We start from the raw sequence: 22,150 nt of genomic DNA on the forward strand, positions 1-22,150 counted from the left end.
AACAAACATAATACACAATAATTGGGCTGTTTTATTTCCCCCCCAAAATCCTCTCTGATTTTTAGTGGTTTTCCACATATTGGTACCATTTATCCCCCCCCCCTTTTTTTTTTTTTTTTTGAAGATATCTAATTTTAAATGTCAATTTTTCCTTTGACTAAATGGTCCATATGATCATCCTTTCCTGGAGGGTCCACCTTGGATTGCACCCCAACATGTCACTCATTTCTTTGCTTAAAGTGTGAAAGAGACATGAAGGCAAATCTAAACTTTACAGAGGAAAAAGGAGGTCAAGGTTAACCAGTCAGATGCTCAAACACACAAATTACCAAAGGGTAATCCTTCAGTCGGCAGTGACCTTAACTCCAGTGGAGGGATAATAAATCAAGAAAACTGCAGGGTGCTATCTTCACCTCACATGCATTCACAGCACAAGAGAATCCCTCTTTCTAGTAAGCCTTAGTGGGAAAGTGGCAGGAATTAAATGAGGATTCAGTTTTGTTGCATTGCTGGAATGTATTTTTACACAGATGACGCCACTTACCAGAAGAAAATGTAATGTGCATGACGTTAGCCATCAAATCGTCAAATTTCCTCTGGGGAATCTGATCCCTAAAAGCAAAAAAAATCCAGAATGTTATCAGAAAACAGTCAACACCAATTGGTTAACCCTTTAATACCAAAGATGTTGACACCTAAATAACATGCGCTCTTTTACATACTGTAACTCTTCGACAGTTCACGCGTTCAGCATGAATCGGCTGATATTAATGTGGACGAAGGAGCTTTTGCACCAATAAGCAGCGCGTTACTAATGTAAAATAGTGCATAACGGCACACGGCTGATTGTTTCTGCATGAGAATCTGCTGGAATTATAATTAATTGCGTAAACGGTTGAAGAGTTGCAGTAGTTCCCAGAATGTCAACACTGAAGCTAAAGTTTTGGTGTTGAACAACAACCAATGTTCATGTTTTTTGCAACAGACAGCGTTTAAGATTGAATCTATAAAGATAAATAACATAACTAGCTTCCTAAACCTACACTTCTAATGAACTAATAGGTAAGAAAACCCACTGTCTGCTGTTTCAATCTACCAATCATAGGAGATGTTAGCAAATTGGGATGTTTTTAATCTCCAAGCTGTACCTGTACAACAACAAAGCCAGAAAACGACAGCCCAGAATAACAGGTGTGCTTTACATTAAATGGGTCTTACTATTTTTAAGGCTGCTTGTTTATTTATTTAAAAATAGCACTTTGAAGGCGTAGATTCTCAAAATTAGGAGGAAGCGGGACGCCAACTCTAAGGCTGCCACTACACTAGAGGACGTGTCGGTAAATTCAAAGCTTCAGGTTTTAAGGAACTCTGCTTTTGTTTTTCCCAAAGGTAGATCTGGTGGGGTATCGTACCTCATCCGATGCAGCTCAGGAATGGGTGGAAGGTCCTTGGTAGACGCAGCGTCTACGATAGGCGAGTCGAGGTTTGCTGAGCCGTTGCTGAGTCTGTCACTACTTTCGTATCCAGATTCAGTTCTCTGGATCTTCCAGCTCTCGTTGTGCCGTTTCAGAGTCCCTGAACTCCTCGGCCTCTCCTTGTCACTGTGCCCCCCTCGACTGTCGGAGTCCACGGAGCTGCGGCTGCCGCTGATATCGTGCCTCTGCTCGTCCTCGTAAATGGTCATCAGGTTCTTTGGTTTGTGTTCTTCCCGAGCTCCCCGCGCATAATCTCGTTCCTTGTCGGGCGACGGCGACTGACTCCTGGGTCTCCTCTGGGGGCTGTGGGGCATCGGCTCTTTGCTCAAAGGATTTCCCTCGGCTCGAAAGTTCAAAACGCTGTCTACGTTCAGCGCCTCCCGCATGGGCCTCCACGGGCGACCGGGCCTGCTGCGGCCGTTCGCTCCGTGACGTTCTCGGGAATCTTGGCTGCTGTCCGTGTCATATCCGTTGGAGTGCTGATCAAGACTCCGGTTGTTCTGGCCACTTCTTGCAACAGTCACAGTGGTTGGCGCTTGGGCCCTCAAGTGGTAGCTCGGACGTTCGTGAGATGAGCCGCCGCCAAGATGTGGCGTTCTCTCAGTCCTGATGGGACCTTTTCCTTGGCTGCTGTACAGTCGAGTCTCCAAGTGTTTGAAGCCGTTCTCGGGAGGAGACGCAGAGCGGGACAACTGCCTGTCTTGACCTGGATCTGGGTGGAAAACAGACTTGATTAGAGCTCCTGATTTTACTTACTTTTTCATCATTTTTTAAACACAATTTCTTATCCAGAGAACATAAAAATGTTCTGAATTCCGTTGTACCTCCACTTCACAGATGACTGCCTCAGCATTTTGACAAAGGGTGTTCATGAAATAAACCAGTTTCAGTTTCACCTGACTGCTGCCTTCTCCAGTCAAGAAATCAACTGTGAGCTGGAAATCTAAATAACGATGCCAAATTAATCTACAGCTCTATAGCAGACTATCCTGATGCCTCAACTACGGTGGCCCTGAAGTGAAAATCCCATCAACAAATCACTCGACTCAAAAAACATGTTTTAGATCACAGCAAAAATTTAAAAAAGCGAAATAAAAAAATAAAATAAAAAAAACAATAAACAACATTACAGCTTTGGAAAAAATAATTCAAGATATTACATGATTAATCAGATAAAACACTATTCTAAAAAATTGAAATAAAATAAGAACCCAGAAAAGGTGGGTATTATGGGATATCACTGATGGGCGGTTGTTTTCATGGAAAAGTCTTCTGACAGAAGATATTTCTTTATCACAGTTCAATAAAACATCCTTCTGCTTTCCCTCATCTTCATAACTCAAAAATCATCAGCCAAACAGTGACGTCCCATAATAACCACCTATTCTGGTCTCTAATGTTTTTTTTTAATTGTGTTTTCAAGGATTTCTTTTCTAAAATGTAATGTTTTTTTCTTGATTGCTTTTTTAATTGTCGTCATCTTTGATATGTTTAGTTGTTCATTTGCACTTTAGTGCCACTATACTCGACACCAATGTGCAAAGACGTGATAAAGAGGCTGTGCAGTGGTGCAAACAAAGACATCGAGCGAGTGACATTCAGTTTACACACAACGCTGCAAACAACAACAACAACTACAGGAGCGGATTGTCCTGTCAGAAAGCGCACTTAAAGACAAAGCATCTTCTGCAAAAATCATCCACTGAGGTATTTATGATCCAAACAAATATATTTTTTCCATCACAGCAAAGCTGTTAATTTTTCCAAAACGTGTCTCTTATGTTTGGCAATAAATACAAGTGCAGTGTGGCTAATTAATGTCAATATTTATAAAACTTTAAAGAGGCAGAGAAATAACTAAAAGCCAATAAATCATCCTGATCCCAAATTGACCAACAACCCCTGATCAATTTTCTACTTCGTGCTAGACAGAAACAAGTCATTTTAGTTTTTTATCATCTTAAAGGTGATAAAAAAAACTAAAAGGACAATGAAAATGGTGGTTCTGGGGTTTTAAACATGTTCTTGTGGCATTTTTCTCACGATGGAGGACTTATATAAAGAAAATTAAGATTAAAATTACATTTCTGAGTATCTCTCACTCAAATTGTTGTGAATCAAAAGTAGATGAAAAAATGCAGTTTGAAATAGTTTGTGAAATGGGCAGAATGCAAGGGGGGTTGGGGTTGCTCCGTGCCTACAGAGCCATCCACCATCCACAGGCAAAATTCTACTGAACTATTGTTGCTCTGCAGAAACTATGTCCTGGAAAAACACCACAGTTTTGTTTTTATTTAGCCTAAAAACAACAGAATCATAATTAGAAGACCACTGGGAAAGTCGATCAAAAGATGAATGCCAGTGGGTCTTTAAAAGATGCAGATTTTCATCGGTTCTGCGGCCAATTTGCCACAAATAAAACAGTTTTCAGTTGTGTACAGCTTTTTCCTTGAAAACTTTTCACTTTTCTGAGTTTAAAAGTAAACGACAACATTGTCAAATCTTGTTGTCAGTACACAGTCAGGAGTCTCTTTGCTATTTTTCCTGAGTGAATCATTATATCAAGCGCTTCCTGAACGAAACCAGTTAGTTACTTTAGTGTAAGCGTTATGAACTCCAACAGCTTAACACATTAGTGCTGATGGCATCCTGGATTTCATGTGTGTTACAAGTTGTGCACCATAATCCCCACATGGACACTAATGTGGAATCAATACAGCACTGAGAATACACCACTGCATAGTAAAAGGGCCTCTGCCATTAATCTCCTTCTTTATCTTCACTCAGTCATCTCCTTTATGACTTGAGTTGTGTTGTTTGGTGCGTTCGTTTGTTAAGAGACTTGCTGTGCAGGAAATCAAAGGCTCTGACTATGAGAGAAGAGGAGGATCAAGGCTGGCTCTCCAACAGATGCAATACTTAATCCCCTTTCTGACCCATTGCTCCAAAAGTAAATGTTACATAAGTCAGTGGAAGGCTTGATTCTTTTTTTCCTTTTGCTTTTTTTCCATCTCGGTGCCTAACAGCTTCCCTTATGAGTGTGTGCGATGTGCTGGTGCGGCAGTCTTCCCAGAGATCCACCGACCACAGCAACCCACCTTTGTGGCGCGGGTCGAGTCTCCGCTGACCACTTCGATCAGCATCTCTTCTGGGCGAATGCATTTCTCGCCGCTCTCCTGCTCTGTGGGCCACTTCTTTTGAGATCTCCCTGAGGCGACTCCTGGGATCAGTGGCGCCAATTTTCACTTAGGAAAAAAAAAAGAAAAAGACAAGGATTTTACACTCTGCAACCAGCACTGCATCTGTAGTGCTAGTTAAATGTTGCAAGGAAAATAAAAGTTGTAAAGGGCGCTGTATGGTCCACAAATGCTACTCTCACCCGCCATCCCCTTTGAGCTGCCCCCACTGGCTGAATAGGGGCAGCTCACACTACTTTTTGAAATATTTTTATGAGACTCATAAAAAGATTTTGGACCCGTTCTTTTTTTTTGACGGTTTCTCCCACTGTGAACCAAAATTCCTTTTCACAGAGAACTAGATTCATGCAAATGATGGGGAGTCTTCGAGTTTGTCCGGTCAATATTGCTGTTGCTGTTCAGGACTGCTGCGAGCCATAATAATAATTTATACCCTTGGCAGAATCAAGTGGAAATTTCCACCAACACAGGCATAATCCAAAGCCTTTTAACCCCAGTTTACACAGAAGCATCCCTTTCTGCCTCCTTGCCCCTCCCAATGTACGAGGCACCAAGCAGCTGCTAAAGATGTAGGCAGAGGTGATTTACCGCACCTCGTTTGGATGATGTATACGGTAGATTTCCTGCTACATAAGGGGAGAGGCAGCAGGGGGAGGGAAACACGGCGACGCTTCTCTTGATGTTTGTTTCCAAACATGTTACTGGACACTGACTGACGTGTGAAATTTAAAGACAGAGCTCCGTTTTATCAAAACATGAGAGTCAAATGAGCATCCGGGGATTTGTCGAGGACATTTTTGGCGGATTTTCAGTCAGCAGAAAGCAGACATGTCTAAACAAATAAACCCACGATGCAATTTTAAAAGCCACTTTACGAGCTGGGAGCCGCTGCTGATATGTTGCTATCTCGCAGTCTTCGCTTTCAGCAGCAATAAAGAGGCAACAATGAACAATCCAAGGCCATTCATAGCTTCACACTGCTAGATCCTAAAATCTGGGCTGTGGTGTCTTTTCCTCTTTTAAATATGTGGAAAACTGACCAATTCTTTACAAACCTGTGCACAAAAGATCTTCTGCTCGAGTACAAAAAGCAAAATTTGACTCAAAATCAGTCAGTCAATCAGATCAAACCAAAGGAAACAGGTTTTTGTGGTAAACAAATGCAGTGTTTGGCTTTTTTTGCATTTTCAGAACCGGTTAGATTTTAACTTCACTCCCCGTGTTAATATTTACACTCAAGCAGCCTTTTTACTTTCCAGTCATTTACCTGGCCCCCGTCCTCCACTGGACAGAGCACTGCCCCTGCTGAGAGTGGAAGGGGTCTTCTGTTTGTGCGTTTCGTGGCCCAGCACAGCCTTCAGATTTTCTCTGGTGAGCTCCAGCTTCTTGGGTAATAAAACTGGAGACTCGTGACCTGCAGAGAAAGATGAGAAAGTCATTTAATCAAACTGTTCAAGTTAAAACTAACTGAAAAAAACATCTGATATCAAAACAAACCCTGTTCCATTAGTTGCAAGGGGGGAAAAAAAGAAAAGCATTTACTGAGTAGAAAATAAACAAATCACCTGAAATCTAACAATAATTTTAAAGCAATGGCGCCGATCGGTTTCTAAACATCCTAAAATGCAGTCGGACGCCCTCTCCGTTCTGGTGAACGTTGAGCAACTGCCCCCGCTTGGAGCATGGCCAGCATGGAGAGATGGAGGAGGATCTTTAAAACGGATAAAAACCTCTCCAACCACACAAATCCAGAGATGAATAATCCAATGGGCAGAGATATTTAGCCGCTAGCAAATGATCCTGTAGCCCGACAACACATGTGAGCGATAGAAATCGACATGACCAGCCTCTATATATTTTTTTGTTTTCATGGTTTTCTTTTCCAGCATGTCCAAAGTATGTAACCGTGAGTGTATTTTTTAATAGGTTAGGCTATTGCTGAAGTACTCATTTTTAAATAAACTAAGATTTAAAAAAAATTTGTGTGCAAAATCTGAACTTTAGAATTGAATTGACCAACTGCTTCATCCTAACGGAGGGTGGACGATGAAACTGTAAGTAATGATGCTCAACATGCATGAGCTATAGGCGTGTCAATAGAGATTTCATTCGCCTAAAAATAAAGGGAAATCCAGATTGTCAACACTTCTACATGTACAGAAACGACTTCATGTCACCTGGCACGTCTCCATTGACTGAGGCCTTGTAGTGGGAATGGCTGATGTTTTGTATTGAGGCATCTTCCGTGGTGATGGCACTCCCATCGAGGTTAGAGTAAAAAAGAAGGAGAGGTTGAAAGTGGTTTTTGATACACTTGGTGACCACATCTTTCCACCTGGAGCCAACCTGCAAAAAAAGATATAAAAAAAAGGGTTTTATGATATCAAGTCAAGACCAACTTCATCTTTTTGGGGGGAAAAAATAAAAGATGAATGCTTTTTTTTTTTTTTTTCCACAAACAAAAACAACCAAAACTAAAATTTGAAACCTCACTGATTGTTTATCTTTTTAGATAAAAGTTTTCTTTGTCAAAATGTTATTTTTGGCACAACACTGACAAAATAAAGAATTACACAATTACATTAGTTAACTCAAGTGAGGTGCACGTCTCGCCATTAAGGCGCCACAAAGGCAGGCTGCAGGCTAACAGATGCTTGTGTACTCCTTAATTAAGCAAATGACAGGGGAAGAAGGAGAGGAGAGGAGAAAGTGGGCGGGGAGAGGAAAAAGCCCCAACAAACAAACAATGCAAATAAGATAGGAAATATCAAATAGGAAAAAAACATGTTTTTGTTTTTACTTTTTAATAAGCAAAGCATATTAAACAATGCTCCACACTCCGTCTTACTGCAGTTTAATCTATTAAAAATGTTCCTTAAAAAATAAATAAAATAAAAATAAAATCAGAAACAAACAGGCATGGATGCTTTGGTGTTTCCAACAAAAAATAAATGTGGTCCTATTTAAGGAGATCCTGTCAATGTCTTTCAGCTTTCACTCTGCAGTCAATACTAGATAGATAGATAGATGACTTTATTAATACAAACTCGAGGCTAGAGAAGTTCTTTTAAAACAGTTTAAGAAACATTTCCTAAGTACGTTCAAGGAAACTTCTTCATTGTTTGTCCTTGTTGAATTTCTACATATCCGATGGCAAAAACACAACAACAATCACCAGAAAATTTATTGAAAGACCACCCAAAAATCTGAAAGGGATACTTCTAACTCACGATCAGAAGCTAAAATAAGTAAGGGATAATGCCCGGCAAGGTGTCCGTTGTCAAAAATTAATGGACAAGGCAGAAGCCTGAACCAAATTTCTGATAATGGACACCTCAAAGAGCATTATCCCGCTTCTACCATGGTGACTTCCAAAAGAACTTAATATTAGATCAATTATTAGTTCTTTAACCTTGCTATTTTTTAGGTTTAAATTGTTTTCCACGGGGAGCGGACTAATTGAAAAGCAGTGGGATGTTCACCGAGCGCGGACAGACCCCCACTCTGCTGCAGCTGGTGTATAACAACAAACCAGCAGAGAAAAGGGTTAGATATGGGACGGCTAATGCTAGCGCTCGGTCGACCTGAACGTACATCGCTGACTAAATGAACAGCTTTATATGTTCACAGAAAAGAATTATCCAAACTCTTTTAAAGGAAACATTTTTTAAGTGACCATTTACAGTATAAAGCACAGTGTTTTTGCTCAAATCTTCTGGAATAAAGAGTAATGCTTTAGCGCCAGCTACACCTGGTGGCCAAACTGAGACGCCTTCCAGGAGAGGCAGAACGTCCTGAATAAGTAAACAGTGTAAATTCAAAACTGAATCAAATCAAGTGTCTCTAAGGAATTTAAAAAAAAAAAAAATCATGAATAAAATCAGTCCAGACTCTGGTGAATCGAATCAAATCAATTCTGGAAGTTATTGATGATACCCAGCCCTATAAGTGACCATGGCATAGGCCGGATAATGGCCTTCAAGGTTTCCATTATCAGAAATGAAAAGTATTCGCTAAAGCAGCCTTCCTCCCCAAAGGGTCTGGCTTCTGCGTCGGTCTGCGTTCTGATAATGGACGCCCTGTGGGTCATTATCCCTTAACTAACATACGGGTCTGATAGGATGAAGTGTAATGACACGTTTCAGCTTGTAGTTTTTTTGTTTTTTTTACCTCTTTCACAGTTGCATCATCAAAGAAGATCCATTTGGAGGATTTGGTATGAAAGGTAAAGGCACAATAGTGGCGGCTGGTGTAGCAGATCATCCCCACGAGATGCAGCTCCGCCCTCTTAGCGTGTTCATCGGTTACACGGTAAAAGAGCTGTGCAACAACAGACACATGCACAAATTGCAATGAACGCATAATTGTTTTTACTGGCATCAAAAGGTGGAAAAACATTTCAAAGAAAAAAACAATTACGAAATACAGTTTGCTCCAATCACTTCATTTCACAAAAATCCCAAGAGAAACATTTCTCAGTAGACACTTATTTGTGTTTTCAAAATGTGACCTCTTGTCACTCCGTCAAAGAAGATACTTCAAGGCAGAATGGACAGTACTTCCAAGACCCACTAAAGTCACATGAAATGCTTCCCGGTGAATATGAGTCTTTGTGGTACACACAGGCCTTTAATGCGAGGGTGGGTCTGACTATTTTTTTTCCTGATTGTAGCCTTTGCCTTGGAATTGCTCAGAAGAGTGCTCAAGAAAAAAAAAAAAAAAAAAAAAAAGAGTCAAAGAGGGGGAAAAAAAGTTACATAAGATGTTGAGTTTGTCCTGACATGAACTAGACTGAATTTTGCTTGTAAAGAGCAACCGCACAGTAAAAAAGGCGTGAAGGGGCCAGTAAGAATCCCTGTGTGGAGAATGCGTTAACAAAAACACAGAGGAAGTCTTCACTGCCAGAGAGAATTTAGCTAAGACTCGTTTAGTCCCCCTTTAGATCAAGAGAATTTAAACGCATGAAATCCTCCTTCAAACATGTTTTTTTTTCTTCCCCTATTTCAGTGTTTCCCACCCACTTGGTCACTTCATCGGCACGCTCACACACCCAGGCACACAAAAATGAGGGGTGGGGCTTTCTCAAAAAGCTGACCCGAGGCCAGCATGAGCTTTTTGATCAGCAGCAGGAGCCAACTGGGCATTGGGTGTTAACTGCTTATGCAACAGACCAGACTTAGAGGGAAACAAATCCTCACTTTATTTCCTACATATGTTCAATTGCACCAAAGTAAAACCGCCATTAAACAGTCTTAGGGCACCGTTGAGTCAATAAAACTAAAAAAAAATACATTGTAAGAATTTGGTTTATTTTTTGACCTTTATGTTCAGATTAAAGACTCACTCCGATCATCTTTTGATCTATTTTCAAAGCTTTCCCAGTGGTCTTTTGATTATAATCATGCCGTTTATAGCCAAAATCCCCCCCAAAAAAAAATCGGCGTTGTTTTCTACAACATAGTTTCTCCAGAGAGGCACTAGTTCATTAGACATACGCCACTAAGTTGTGGGTGGAACTGTTGCCGTGGAGAAACCGCGACCCCCCTTTCCCACCCCGTTACCGAGAGTTCTCAGTTTACAGGCTCTCCGGCCTGACAACCTTAGCTCAGACGAGGAAAAAAAAGACGTGCACGGATCTAATCGTCTGCAAGTGGATGCATCAGAATGGCACGAAGCAGAAAGTTTGTGACCCGCCCAGCAAATTTCTTATGTCATCTTTACATCTTTTACAAATGGCACTTTTTTGGTCTGCTCCTGATTCACAACCATATGAAAAAATAGTCAAAAATGCTATTTTAAAGGTACATTTCCTTTATACGTGTCCTCCATTTTAAGAAAAACGCCACAAGAACATTAAAAAACAAACTTGTTTTGATTTTAACTGGGTCTTTAAAGCAAACTCACCTCGGAAAGATTGAGATGATTTCCCAGAGAGCGGATCACATCATCTGTGAGATCCGACTGTTCCGAGTCCCACACGAATCCTATCGTAACAATTTCTGGGGAGTTCATGAGGACCTGCCTGATCCGTATCTTCTGACCACAGTTGCTCTGAAAAAGAAAGAAAGAAAGTACATTGAAAGGACATCACAGGATTGGAAAAAAAACAAAAACAGAATTGACTAGAGTGTGAAAACGTCAAATGAAGAAAGTGAATTAAAAAAAAAGTCCACTTACTGGACAGTTTCGAAGATCTCCGATTGTACTTGCTACCTGTAAAAGTTCTCCAAAGGAGTCATCTTTGCGCTGCTGCGTCTGTTCGCTGAGACAGGAGAGAAAAATTCCAGTAAGTCAGACGAATTTGTGGAAGGGTTAGAACAGTTAATTCTGCAGACAGTTCTGAGCGACATGGAATAGTTCAAAATGAAAGAGGGACGGATGCACACATTATATTTATACGGGAGCCCTAAACTGCAGAACACATACAGTAAAATATAAAAGTTTACGATAATCAAAGCAGCAAAATAATAAACAACATTTAAGAAATCGAGACGGGGGGAAAAAATAATAATTAAGAAAGTAATTTCGAAAAATCTAAACGGAAGCCCAAGAAAGCAGAGTGCTAGGAAAATAAAAGCCAAATTTTCCCAAAAATAAATTTTCTAAAGCAACAGATTTCAAATTAATTGATCAAATCAATTTATCCCCCAACCCTATGAAGTAAACAACTTTATTTTTATTTAACTTTAAAACCCCACATTAAACACTTTATCCTCTTTTCTCAGACAGATGTGAGCATTTTTTCACTTTTCTCTCTCGTTCAAACTCTCAAAGTTCAGACCTTCATAGAAAAATAAGTCTGCAACACAGAAGAGACTGACAATGATCTACAGCCAATCAGGACACAGAGCACTTGCACATTGCACTGTTAAAGAAACGAAAAAGAAAAAGTTCCTCTAAAAACAAATCCGTAAAACAGCAAAAGCTGCACTGTGATGGAGTGAGGGACCGCTACATTTATAAGTTTTGTGTTTGTTTTGATCAAATCAAAATAATCCAGACGTGTTTTATCTACAGATTTATTGTTTTGTCCCAGAAGGTCTGCAGAGGAAACATTACAGTAAAGAAAAAGTCAGCAAAACCTAAAAATGCAAATATAAACATGAAAAGTGTCGACCCACACACGCAAAAAAAAATAAAAAATGAAGACAAAGAATCTGTGCCTTACCAGAGTGCAGTGGTGGAGATATAATGCACCAGCTCTGTGAAAGGCAGGGGGTCGGAGGACGCCCCACAGCTGCGACACACAGACTGCCAGACAAGAGAAGGATCATGATCAAAGAAAAGCACGATCCTGAGATAGTGCAAGTTGGGGACAGAGACTGAGTCAATGATGGGGATCAGAGCCAAAGGGCAGGGTGCTGGTTGTTAGGCTGTGCTGAAATTTCTGTCTGCACCATCTGATACATTTGACTCTGCTGCTTCAGCACTGTAGGATCCCACAGGAAATACCCTGCATTTTCTACAGGGGGCAACCTGCTGTCATAACATGATGGAGTGGCTTTTTATTGTCTCAGGCAGTGATTCATGCGCCTGTGTGTGTGTGTGTGTGTGTGTGTGTGTGTGTGGTACTTTTTACTTTAGAGCTGGTTAAAGTGCTCAGATAATCCATAAAACTACATACAATAAGGGACGATAGGCATTTATATAAACTAAATAAATGAACACCTAACTCAGAATGAATGCTCCAATATTCAAAATGCATTAAAATCTGCTACTGACCTGCTCATAAAGTGACAGTGCAAACTTCTGATGTGTGATACAAGACATTGACGTGCAGGAATCTGTCTCCTCGGAAACGATGTTCAGGTGGATCCTTTCCAGAATGTTCTCCTGTGACAGAAGAGGGAATAAATTACTTATGACGGGCTTTCCTCCAAAATAGAAAACAAAAGAAAGAAGAAAAAAATCAACAATTCTGTTAATTTGTAAAGAACTTTCTCGATAAATGGTAAAAAAAAAGTTGCCATGAAAACTAAACCAAAATCCATGTTTGTTGTTATTTTGACCTCATGACAGTGGGATTATTAAATATTAAAACTGTGAGGAAGTAAATATTTTAAGCTCAAGTTAACAGGCTGTTTATTTGACACCGGCCCTTTGCATCAGTGCTCCACACAGAGTTGCTAGTGCATCACATGTTAATAAGTTAGATCGAAGGGCTGCGTGGGATCAGCCAATGAACCAGAGTAAGACACAAAAACATGGAAACATCACATCTCAGGATAAAATGCATACATTTTTATGGAGCAACAACATTTTTACACAACCTAGTTCTTGTGTGATAGTTTCTCCTATGGTGGAAATTGAAATGATAAGCGTATATCTCCTCTTTACTAGAGAGAAAGACGTTTTAAAAAAGCCAATCAGGCCTTTATAGTGGCAGCGTCCATTATGAATATGTGGGGGGGGGGGGCAAAATATAGTTTCATTTATATGTCATTTTATGCTTCTTTATTTTGTGTGTGGGGGGGTCAGGGGGTTGTGAGCATTGTGTGTGTTTTACAAGGTTTGTGTGTGAAGGTCTTTGTTTTTTGGTTTTTAGGTTAAAAAAATGTTTATTCTTTTTAAAACATTTGGTGTTATACATCTATGAAAATGGCTCTATGTATAAAGTTTGATTACATTTGATAAATAAAAACTAAACTCATTCATGTGTTTGATTCCAAAACTCACTCAAAATTCCAATTCATGCATCTGTCATTAAACAAATGCCGGTGTGAAAGCCGCTTATTGTGCTGACAGTTTAGTGCTAAAGGGACTTTAGACAATTCATGACATTGTGTGGAAAAATAAACACATTAACATGCTTCATGATGGCAAATCAATGACTTTAAAGAATTGTACGTGAGCAGAGCTGGAGAGTTGACGTATTTGGCTGAAACTGTAGGATACCGAAGTTAATTTTGCCAGGAGAAACGGCTGTTTTATGACCTGAGATCCTTTTTATTTTATTTTTTTAATCAACCGAGTTACACAGAAATCTGTAACTTTGTATACAAATACAGAAATTGTCCCTTCCAAGATTTCTCCTCCTAATTGGACAGCCTGAAGAGGCCAACAATGACGGTGTAAAATTTCTCGTTTGGGTATACATTTTTGTACTATGCAATAGTGCGAAGCACACACACCCGGGCACAAACATGAGGCTTACATAACATGTCATGGTGATATGAATCTGAAGCACCACTGTGGCAGGGCTTGATGTAAACGGAGGGAAGAGGGGGGACAGAAGCTCTTTCAGTGACCTCGCCAAACAGTTTGTTGCCATGCTTTACCCTCACTGCGCAGCGACGTTACACAAGCGTGCGCACACTTCTCCCTCATGACACCCAAGTTGCCACAGGAACTTACGAAGCACTCTGCAGCATCGTCCATGAAGCCCAGCTGGAAGCGCTGCTCGTCCTTAAAGGTCTCTGCCAAGGCGTGACGCAGGTTGTCAGAGGGCAGCGCCCGCTCTCTGCTTTGCTGGAACTGGGAGAAAATACCCTAAAGAAGGGAACGAGAAGTGGCTCAGACATGGACAAAGGGGTATTGTGTGTACTGAAAGCACCGATGTCACAACCACTGCTCAGAACAAAGGCTGGAAATATGACCAGATCAGCACACATGTACTTTTTGTACTTAGATCTTACCTTTAACGCACAGAAAATACAGGAATCTCCATGACAGAAGTGGCCTGGTAGTTTCCTCAAACTTCGTCTGAAGATGTCCAGATGCCATAGTACCTAAAAAAAAATTTTAAAAAAAGGACAGTGAGAGTTTAGCATCGCTGTGCTTGCGTCTGTACAGGTTACACCAACCAATATAGAACAAAAACTCACAAATATTTAGAAAATAAAGTTAAAAGATAAATGACTTAATTTAATTATTATGCAAGAGAATCAAACATCCTTGGAGTGTTTAAGTAGAAACACATACCAAAAAAAATGCATCTCAAGGTCATAAAACAAGCGGCGATGAGGTCAGCATTTCCTAACAGCCTAATGTAATGATCATCTTCAATCAGCTCATCGCTTGTCTGAACCTCTGAGTCACCCTCTTCTCCAAGAGTGACCCAACAGCGACTGCTGTACTAATCTCTCCCGCCAGTCTGTTCCCCAGTGGTGAAAAAAAAAAAAAAAAAGTAGGTTTTTAAGCTGACAAATATAGGTAGTGATTCAGCTCGGAAATTTCCGTTTTGGAAATGGTCATGCACTGAGAGGGTGGAGTTGTTTTTATTAAGGACAGCACCGATGAAGTCTACATTAACAGGCTTAAAGATCCCACTCCAATAAAAATCATATTGTTGGTGTTTTTAAACACATTCTGGTGGCATTTTTCTAAGCTTCAAAGTGTATTTGAGTATTTACTTTTGTGAATCAGGAGCAGATTAAAAAAAATGCAGTTTAATGTTTTTTTTATTTGAAGATTATATTTGTTGCGTGGAATATAAACTGGGCGGGGAACAAGCTACCTGCTCTGCTTTATTCTGATGGATCCTTGTAGACGACAACATCCATGTACGCCTGTTTTCCTTGTCTGAGCTGGTGTCTGGCTCAAAACTATACGGTTGGATAGCTCCTATATTGCTCACCATTAGGCCTGCACAATTAATCGTAAATTTATTGTTATCACGATTTCAAATTGTGCAATATCCATATCGCAAAAGTCGGCAAAAATCGCAATAAATGTTAAACCTTAAATGTGCCAAAACCATCTTATGGCAACTTGAACTATTTAATGAATTTAATTAATCTCTTTATCACCAATCGCATGGAGCGATTATGTAAGATGTTGCCCTCCTAATTAGACGAGGGTCATTTGGAGAATAATTTAAGGTATTTTGACTCTCATTTAAATTCAACTTTTGCAGTGAAATGGAAATGTTTTTGTTTTTTTTGCTATTTGTTCATTTATCGCAAGTTATATCGTCATCGCAATATTGATCACTAATATCGTGAGTTTTCCTCATATCGTGCAGCCCTACTCACCATTTTTGTTGCACTAGTAACGTTTGATGGGCTGTAAGCTAGCAGGAGAGCTACTACTGCCGCTCTACAGAGACAATGTCCTAGAAAACAACAGTTTTTGTTTTGTTTTTCCTAAAAACTGCAAATTCTTAATTAAAAGACAACCGAAAAAACCTTTAACAAAAGATCAAAAGAAGATTGGAGTGGGACTAAAAACATAGACGAAGTTAAGTCAAGTTGAAAAAGCCTTTTGGTGTAGACGTGAAACATATTTAATGATAAAAAATGAACTAAGTCCATTTGTTGTTTTTTAACCTACTTTCAATTTTCTCCATTTGTTAAATTATCATAGTTAGGAAAATAATTTTAACTTGGAGCCAATAAAACACACTAGTATTGCAGTGGATTACTGCAGTCAATCCAAGGCATATTATCTAATACCACACTTAAGTCGGCCACTTAACAACCACAATGCACAATCATTACATAAAATTTGGTTTCAAATAAGTGTAACAAAATATGATTTGATGAATTAAAAGCTGCTGTAACAGAGTTGAATCTCTAGAAGGGTCATTTCCCTCTTTTATCCTTAAGAGGTTTAATACTTTCATTGTACACTTCAACACAAACAGAACTTAAGTGTGTCTAAATAGTAAGGTGTTTATAGTAATGTGGCATTCCTGAAACACAAGGAGCTATAACCAGCAATGTGGGGTTCAGTGTCCTGCCCAAGGACACTTTGACGCATGCCTTGCATGCGCAAGGCGACAACCAAACCTTCCAATCATCGGTCAACCTTTGCACCACAGCCACTGGCTGGCTGTGAGCTCCTACTGCTCAAGAGGGGCAGCAGGATTATAATGGGTCTACTGGTCCAACTTACTTGGATATATAATTTGTTACGATTGTTCAAATATTCAACAGTGTTTTTATTGAGCATCTGACTTTAGAGAAAAGGATGAACTGTGTTAAACATGCTGAAATAATAAAAAGATATGATGCTCAAAACGGATTTAAACCTGGCCATGAGATCGATGTTAAAGGATTAAAAAGGTAAAAAAAAAAATGTTCTTTTTACTTTCTTTGTGTACTCCATCAACACAGAATTATTATTTATTCATTTAAAATGGAATTTTGTGATTTAAAATGTGATCAAATTTGAATCTTGATGCAGCCAAGAATAAAAAATATTTCAAATTTCTCATGTCAGTTGATTCTACCAAGTGTAATTACTAAAGAAGCTTTAGTCTTAATGCAGGCTTTCCAACTTTCTTTTTCAGGATAAACATTTTATTAAAAAAAAAAAAATCATAAATCAGCTGGAATTATTTCACTAAAGAGCCTAAATAACTTTGGAATCAGTGCAGACTAAACAAACAAAGAGACAGAGAAACTCAGACCTGCACGGCGCTGTTGAGGAAACAGCTGTTCTGTCCCGGTTCATTCAGCAGTCCTTTGGTGGGGGCCAGTGACAGCATGCTCCCTGGCTGGTAGGATTTCCCCAGATTGCCCCGCTTCTTGAAGAACTTGACCCATGCCATTGGTTAATGGAGTCTGCCTTTCGACAGGTGGGCTAGTCAGGGGGTAAGGAGCCACGCCCCAATAGTTCTAGGCTAAGTTATCCCGCGAGCCGTAGGAGCTGCCCTGCTACACATGGGCCTCTACACCATGTGAACAGCTCGCCAAGAAGCTGCTTTTACTTTGTCTTGTAATCCTTGTAAAAAGAAGTGACAGACAGTAGAAAAAAAAATCTGTCTCAAACACAAGGCCCAAAAATTAAAGTCCAAGTCTTTGTTTTGGCAAACCTTTGGTTATCAGTGGTTTTCTACTGTAAAAAAATGCAGTTTGAGAATCCAGAAAAATAGCTCAACCATCGTATGCCACTGGTCAGAGCTTCACTGTTGTTTCAGAACAAAATGAGCGTCGTTGCAAAGAAAAAACATTTTGCTCCGTAGTTGTATGTCAGCAGCTGCAACAAAGGCTTCACTCCAGGAAAGATTGGAAAATATGTCCCAACTGAGAAAAAAAGCAAAAAAAGAAAATATGACTTAAAATGACAAAGAAAAACAGGGTTCAACATCAATTATAGACAATCAGCAGTTTGTAAAACAGTTCTGCTTTTTTATGCATTTCTTTGTTTCTTTGATACATCTTTAATGGACAAATTTTTGTTGCAATAAGACTAAAATAATATACCTAAAAAATGTATTTTTAGAGACAAGTTTAATGTCAAACCGTTTTGAACTTCCAAATGAAGCTTACACATTCACCCTCTGCTCAGTAGACATCGTCAAACTAAAGAAATCTATAACTTGAGGTTCCTTTTAGAATGTACATTGGTTTTCTTACTCCTAAAACCAGAAGGAATTTTCATGAAATGCAAACTCAAAGATTTTATAAGTCTCTATTAAAAATGTGTGAGCTTTAAGCATTTTTTGGGTTGTAAGAGCTAAAAAACAAAAACAAAAGAACAGTTGGTTTTTTTTGGACACAAACGACGAAACCCTTCTTTTGTCAAAGTCTATAGAACCACGAGTTTCAGTCTAAACCTGCACGACAACAACGGCGTCCTGGAATCTGAGGAATCCTAAACGGAAGCCCAAGCAGCTAAAGTGCCAGTTCACAGACGCTAAAGCCACAACCTGAACGGGATTTAACTAAACACGCTAAAGACTCGGGCTCTGTGTTGTGCAACCGGGTTGTGTACTCTTAGCCAGAGCAAAAAAAATAAGAGTTGCTCAAGAGCTGCTGTCCGTTTTCAAACCAATTTGTGAGCAGCAGGAAGTCAGAGAGATTCACACAATGACATCACCAATGATGAGACACATCGCAGCACATGAGAACATATTGCAATCAAAATAAACGCCCACTTACTTTACCGGCAGACATTCCGTCCTTTTTAGAAGATACACCCTGACTCTATGTAAGTTTATTTCAACGCTAAATAAAAGGCCACATGATCCAATAGTTTAAACTGCTGAGGAGAAAGCTCGCACTTGACTGCATGCAACCATGCTGCATTTTTTGAATACAACTCAAACTTTTGGCTGAGAACTATGACCGTTTTTGAGAATTTGAACGCCACCCACGGAAAACAACTTACTTCCAGCTCCAACAAAAATAAATCAATTCAGTCGCTATTTTCTGCTATACAGACGGCGCCACGTTAGAACCAGAACTCGTCAGTAAAGCAGCGATTGGTCCGATTCGGTCCACGTCAACGTTTCTATGGCAACTGCTCTCACCAATTAGGAGTGAGTTTGTTAGAAAACCACACTATCAATAGAAAGCGAGCTCGGGGGAATCTGTCAATCATACACTTTGAACGTATCATTGACCACATTCTTTTAATGGAGGTACCTGATTGGCCAGTTTGTAACAGAAAAAAAAACAGGAAAAAAATTGAATTAGTATGATCGTGTTAAAAAAACAAAGGTAGGGTTCGACTTCTTAGAACCAGCAGGTAATTCCCTTTTAGACTGTGGGGGAAGGGGGGTGTCACTCACTCAGTCCAGTTCTCCTATAAATTCAACTTTGGGAACTTGTTCACATTGTGTGTGTTTTTTTTGTCAATTGTTACAATAATGACAAAAAATGAAACTGTACATTACCAAAAAAAAATAACTTTTCATCGTCTCATTTTGAGAGAAGATCAGTAGAATTGATGTGAACACACAGACTTTATTAACCCTGATTTGTTGGGAGGAATAATGCACAAGGCCCACTCATGGGGTCCTGGCAAAATTGCTACTTTATGTTCAGTAATGTTATAGCATAACAAGCATTGCAATTCAAATTAAAAACAGATCCCTTCTTATCTACTGCAGCTTAAGTGAGATATGAAATCTTTGCTGCTTGTTTATAAACCTGCGTGGAGAAAATGACTCAGCTGGCTCGTGACAAATTTGTCCAAATGCCAGGTTTGCATCATCGCCTACCATAGGCCAAGAAGTACATGAAATAATTGTGTTTCTTTCAACAACTTGAATATAAGATTAAAAAATGTTAGATTTTTTCTTCCCTTTGAGTCTTAATGCTTCTGGAAATACGTAATGGCATGAAAGATATAAGATAACTTTGCTAATCCCACCTTGGTTTTTCTGGTTCGGTTGCGGGGACGAGCGCACACGCCGTGTTCAGTCACAGACGGTGTATCAGAAGCACCGTCTAGTTCGTTTGGGTCAAAGTCCAGCCAAATGTTAAATCTGCGGTATGGTATTCAGAAACCTCTAAAAAAAAATGCAAGTCTGAAGGCAAAACAACACCAACAGTTTCATTTTATTCTTTAAAATTTATGGATTTCGTTATTTATTTATTTTTTGCAGAAAGAAAACAGAATTATTTTTAGGCTGCATAAATAAACTGTAAAATAATTTAAGAACAAAACATTTTTTCTGTATTACTTCAAAAAAAAGGTAAAATAAAGCACTTTTTTAATGCCTATAACTTTAAATTTTGAATCACATTTAACTGCTCATTTAAAACTATTTTGTTGTAACAATTTACTTTTTGTTGTATTTTTTTATATTGGCACATTTATTACATATTTTTGCAAAAAAAATAATTTACCAAAAAACATCCAAGAATAGAAAACAGCAACTCCAGCTCAACCTTTTCAGCCAAAAATGTAGAATTTCTCTCTTTACCTAAACAAATATTAACCTTTTTTACTTGGTCCTCTCATGCGCTCCCAACAGGAAGTCCAGCCTTCCGCTGTAAACCAAAACTTTCTCTGAATTGTCCAGACCAGAAATGAGTCCTTTCTTCCCCTTATTGTCAGGACAAAACTGGTGTTACCTTCAAGGAGTCAGCCAGAGTGTTAAGACAATCTGCTGCTTTCAGGAGGCTGTGAAATGAGCAAAACTGTCATCAAATTGGATGTGAACGCAGACTTAAGCCAAGACTTGAACCCATCTATCAGCAAAAAGTGGATGAATTGCCCCATTAAGAAAGGATCAGTTGATCTTCCGTATGCTCTAAAGCCAAGAACTGCTGATGAATCGATCCGTTTTTTGCCAACTCATGCTAACAGAGCACACCACGAGAACACGGCAGGGAGGAAAGTTGCTTAACACATGCCTCTAATGAGAGAATTTAACATTTACCCTCTTCCGAAAGGATGAAATATAACACGTCTGTCAGCTTAAACAGCATTTTAGAGGTCAAGTTGTGCATAAAGCTACTTTCTGTAGTCTGGAGCTTTGAAGAAAATCTTGTTTTAGTGTATTTTACCGTCATAGTCGACAGCATTTTGTTTACATATTTCTTGTGGATGTTAACACCCTGTAAATACTCTGTTGGCAAAAAACACTGCATTAAGCTAAACTTTCTGTCCTGACCGACGTAAACTCTAATGAAAACAAATTACAGATGTTTTACTTTTTTTATGGATGGTTGCTTGAATACACGCTGCAGAGAAAATGGTGTTTTTAACATGTTCTTGTGGCATTTTTCTGATGATGGAACAAAATTAAGCTCAAAATTGCATTTCAGTGTCCTAGAAATGACACAGGTTTGGTTTTTTTTAGCCAAAAATGGCCACTGGGAACACTGGGTTGGTCTTTAAAGTCTTTTTAATCTTTTTCTAAATTAAAAACAAGAGGGGTTTATTAGCTGTTAAGTCTTGTGCTTGCAGTGAACAGCCAACAATCAGAGGAATAAAGAAAGTTTCATAAAGAGCACGATGTGCCAAAAAAATAGTTTTTGCTTTGAGAACTTCTCCAAATAGTTCGAGTTAACATTTAGCATAAATGTGTACCCTGATTGGTTCTTGATGTGAATGCATGTTGTCCTCCTGTATGCAAAGTTAGTAATGGAAGATAGGGTGGCTAATTCTATGAAAATTCAGTCTTCTCAGTTATTTGTTTGCATTATAATCTCCTAAACTGAGCAAAACAAACAGGCTAGTGTGCACTAGGCCATAAAAAAGAACCTAATAAAACAAATGAATTCACTTCAAGTTGTTTAAAAATAACTCAAATTAAATCTGACGCAAAAATGAAAGTTCAAATCTGGTGTCTGAATTAGATTTGGTTAATTCTAAAAGGCTAAATGTGTGAAGAAAAACAACAAATCCAACTTCTATGTGAAAAAAAAAACTGATATCCTGAGCAAAGTGATAAATACGGAGTGTTTAGGATCACAAAAAACTGCAGTCTCCGTGTCTGTGGTCTCCTTAAACCAGCTAAGTTTAAGGAGCTTTCTACTGCCAAATTCACAACCATGTCTTCTGAGGAAGTGGAAATTAACACTGCGTTCCATGTCTTCATTTAGCATTAACAACCAGCAACACATGCTCTTAGTTTCAAATGAGGTCATGCACACTTTGAATAGCTCTGACTCGTGAGTTACACATCATAATGGAATTAAATTGTCCTCATTTCCAGTTTTCCAATGTTTTTTTTTTTTTTTTTTACTGTCCGTCTGTTTGCTGGGAACGCTCCAAAAACTTAAAAAAACGCTAAAACAAAATCATCCGGCATGCTTGAACCTTAAAAGAACAGTTCAACTTTAAAACTACTTGATT

At 39.1% G+C, this 22,150-nt stretch overlaps 1 protein-coding gene across 3 annotated transcripts in view; it reads right to left on the reverse strand.

Moving 5' to 3' along the window:
• Positions 1 to 22,150, reverse strand: part of LOC101166086 (inactive ubiquitin carboxyl-terminal hydrolase 53) — a 31,842-nt gene that overhangs the window by 7,389 nt on the left and 2,303 nt on the right. For 2 of the 3 annotated variants that reach the window (XM_023966010.1, XM_023966011.1), the window contains exons 2-14: positions 17,025 to 17,640; positions 14,308 to 14,400; positions 14,027 to 14,161; positions 12,395 to 12,505; positions 11,841 to 11,923; positions 10,850 to 10,934; positions 10,577 to 10,723; positions 8,843 to 8,992; positions 6,850 to 7,018; positions 5,940 to 6,086; positions 4,574 to 4,720; positions 1,413 to 2,187; positions 545 to 612 (exon numbers count right to left, since the gene is read on the reverse strand). In XM_023966010.1, coding sequence (XP_023821778.1) covers positions 545 to 612; positions 1,413 to 2,187; positions 4,574 to 4,720; positions 5,940 to 6,086; positions 6,850 to 7,018; positions 8,843 to 8,992; positions 10,577 to 10,723; positions 10,850 to 10,934; positions 11,841 to 11,923; positions 12,395 to 12,505; positions 14,027 to 14,161; positions 14,308 to 14,400; positions 17,025 to 17,165 — 2,251 coding nt within the window. In that variant the 5' untranslated portion in view covers positions 17,166 to 17,640. The remainder of the gene's footprint in view (positions 1 to 544; positions 613 to 1,412; positions 2,188 to 4,573; positions 4,721 to 5,939; positions 6,087 to 6,849; positions 7,019 to 8,842; positions 8,993 to 10,576; positions 10,724 to 10,849; positions 10,935 to 11,840; positions 11,924 to 12,394; positions 12,506 to 14,026; positions 14,162 to 14,307; positions 14,401 to 17,024; positions 17,641 to 22,150) is intronic. The other variant, XM_023966012.1, reaches the window with a different exon arrangement.

The sequence above is a fragment of the Oryzias latipes genome, chromosome 18 (genome assembly GCF_002234675.1).
Source record: "Oryzias latipes chromosome 18, ASM223467v1".
NCBI classification, from domain to species: Eukaryota; Metazoa; Chordata; class Actinopteri; order Beloniformes; family Adrianichthyidae; genus Oryzias; species Oryzias latipes.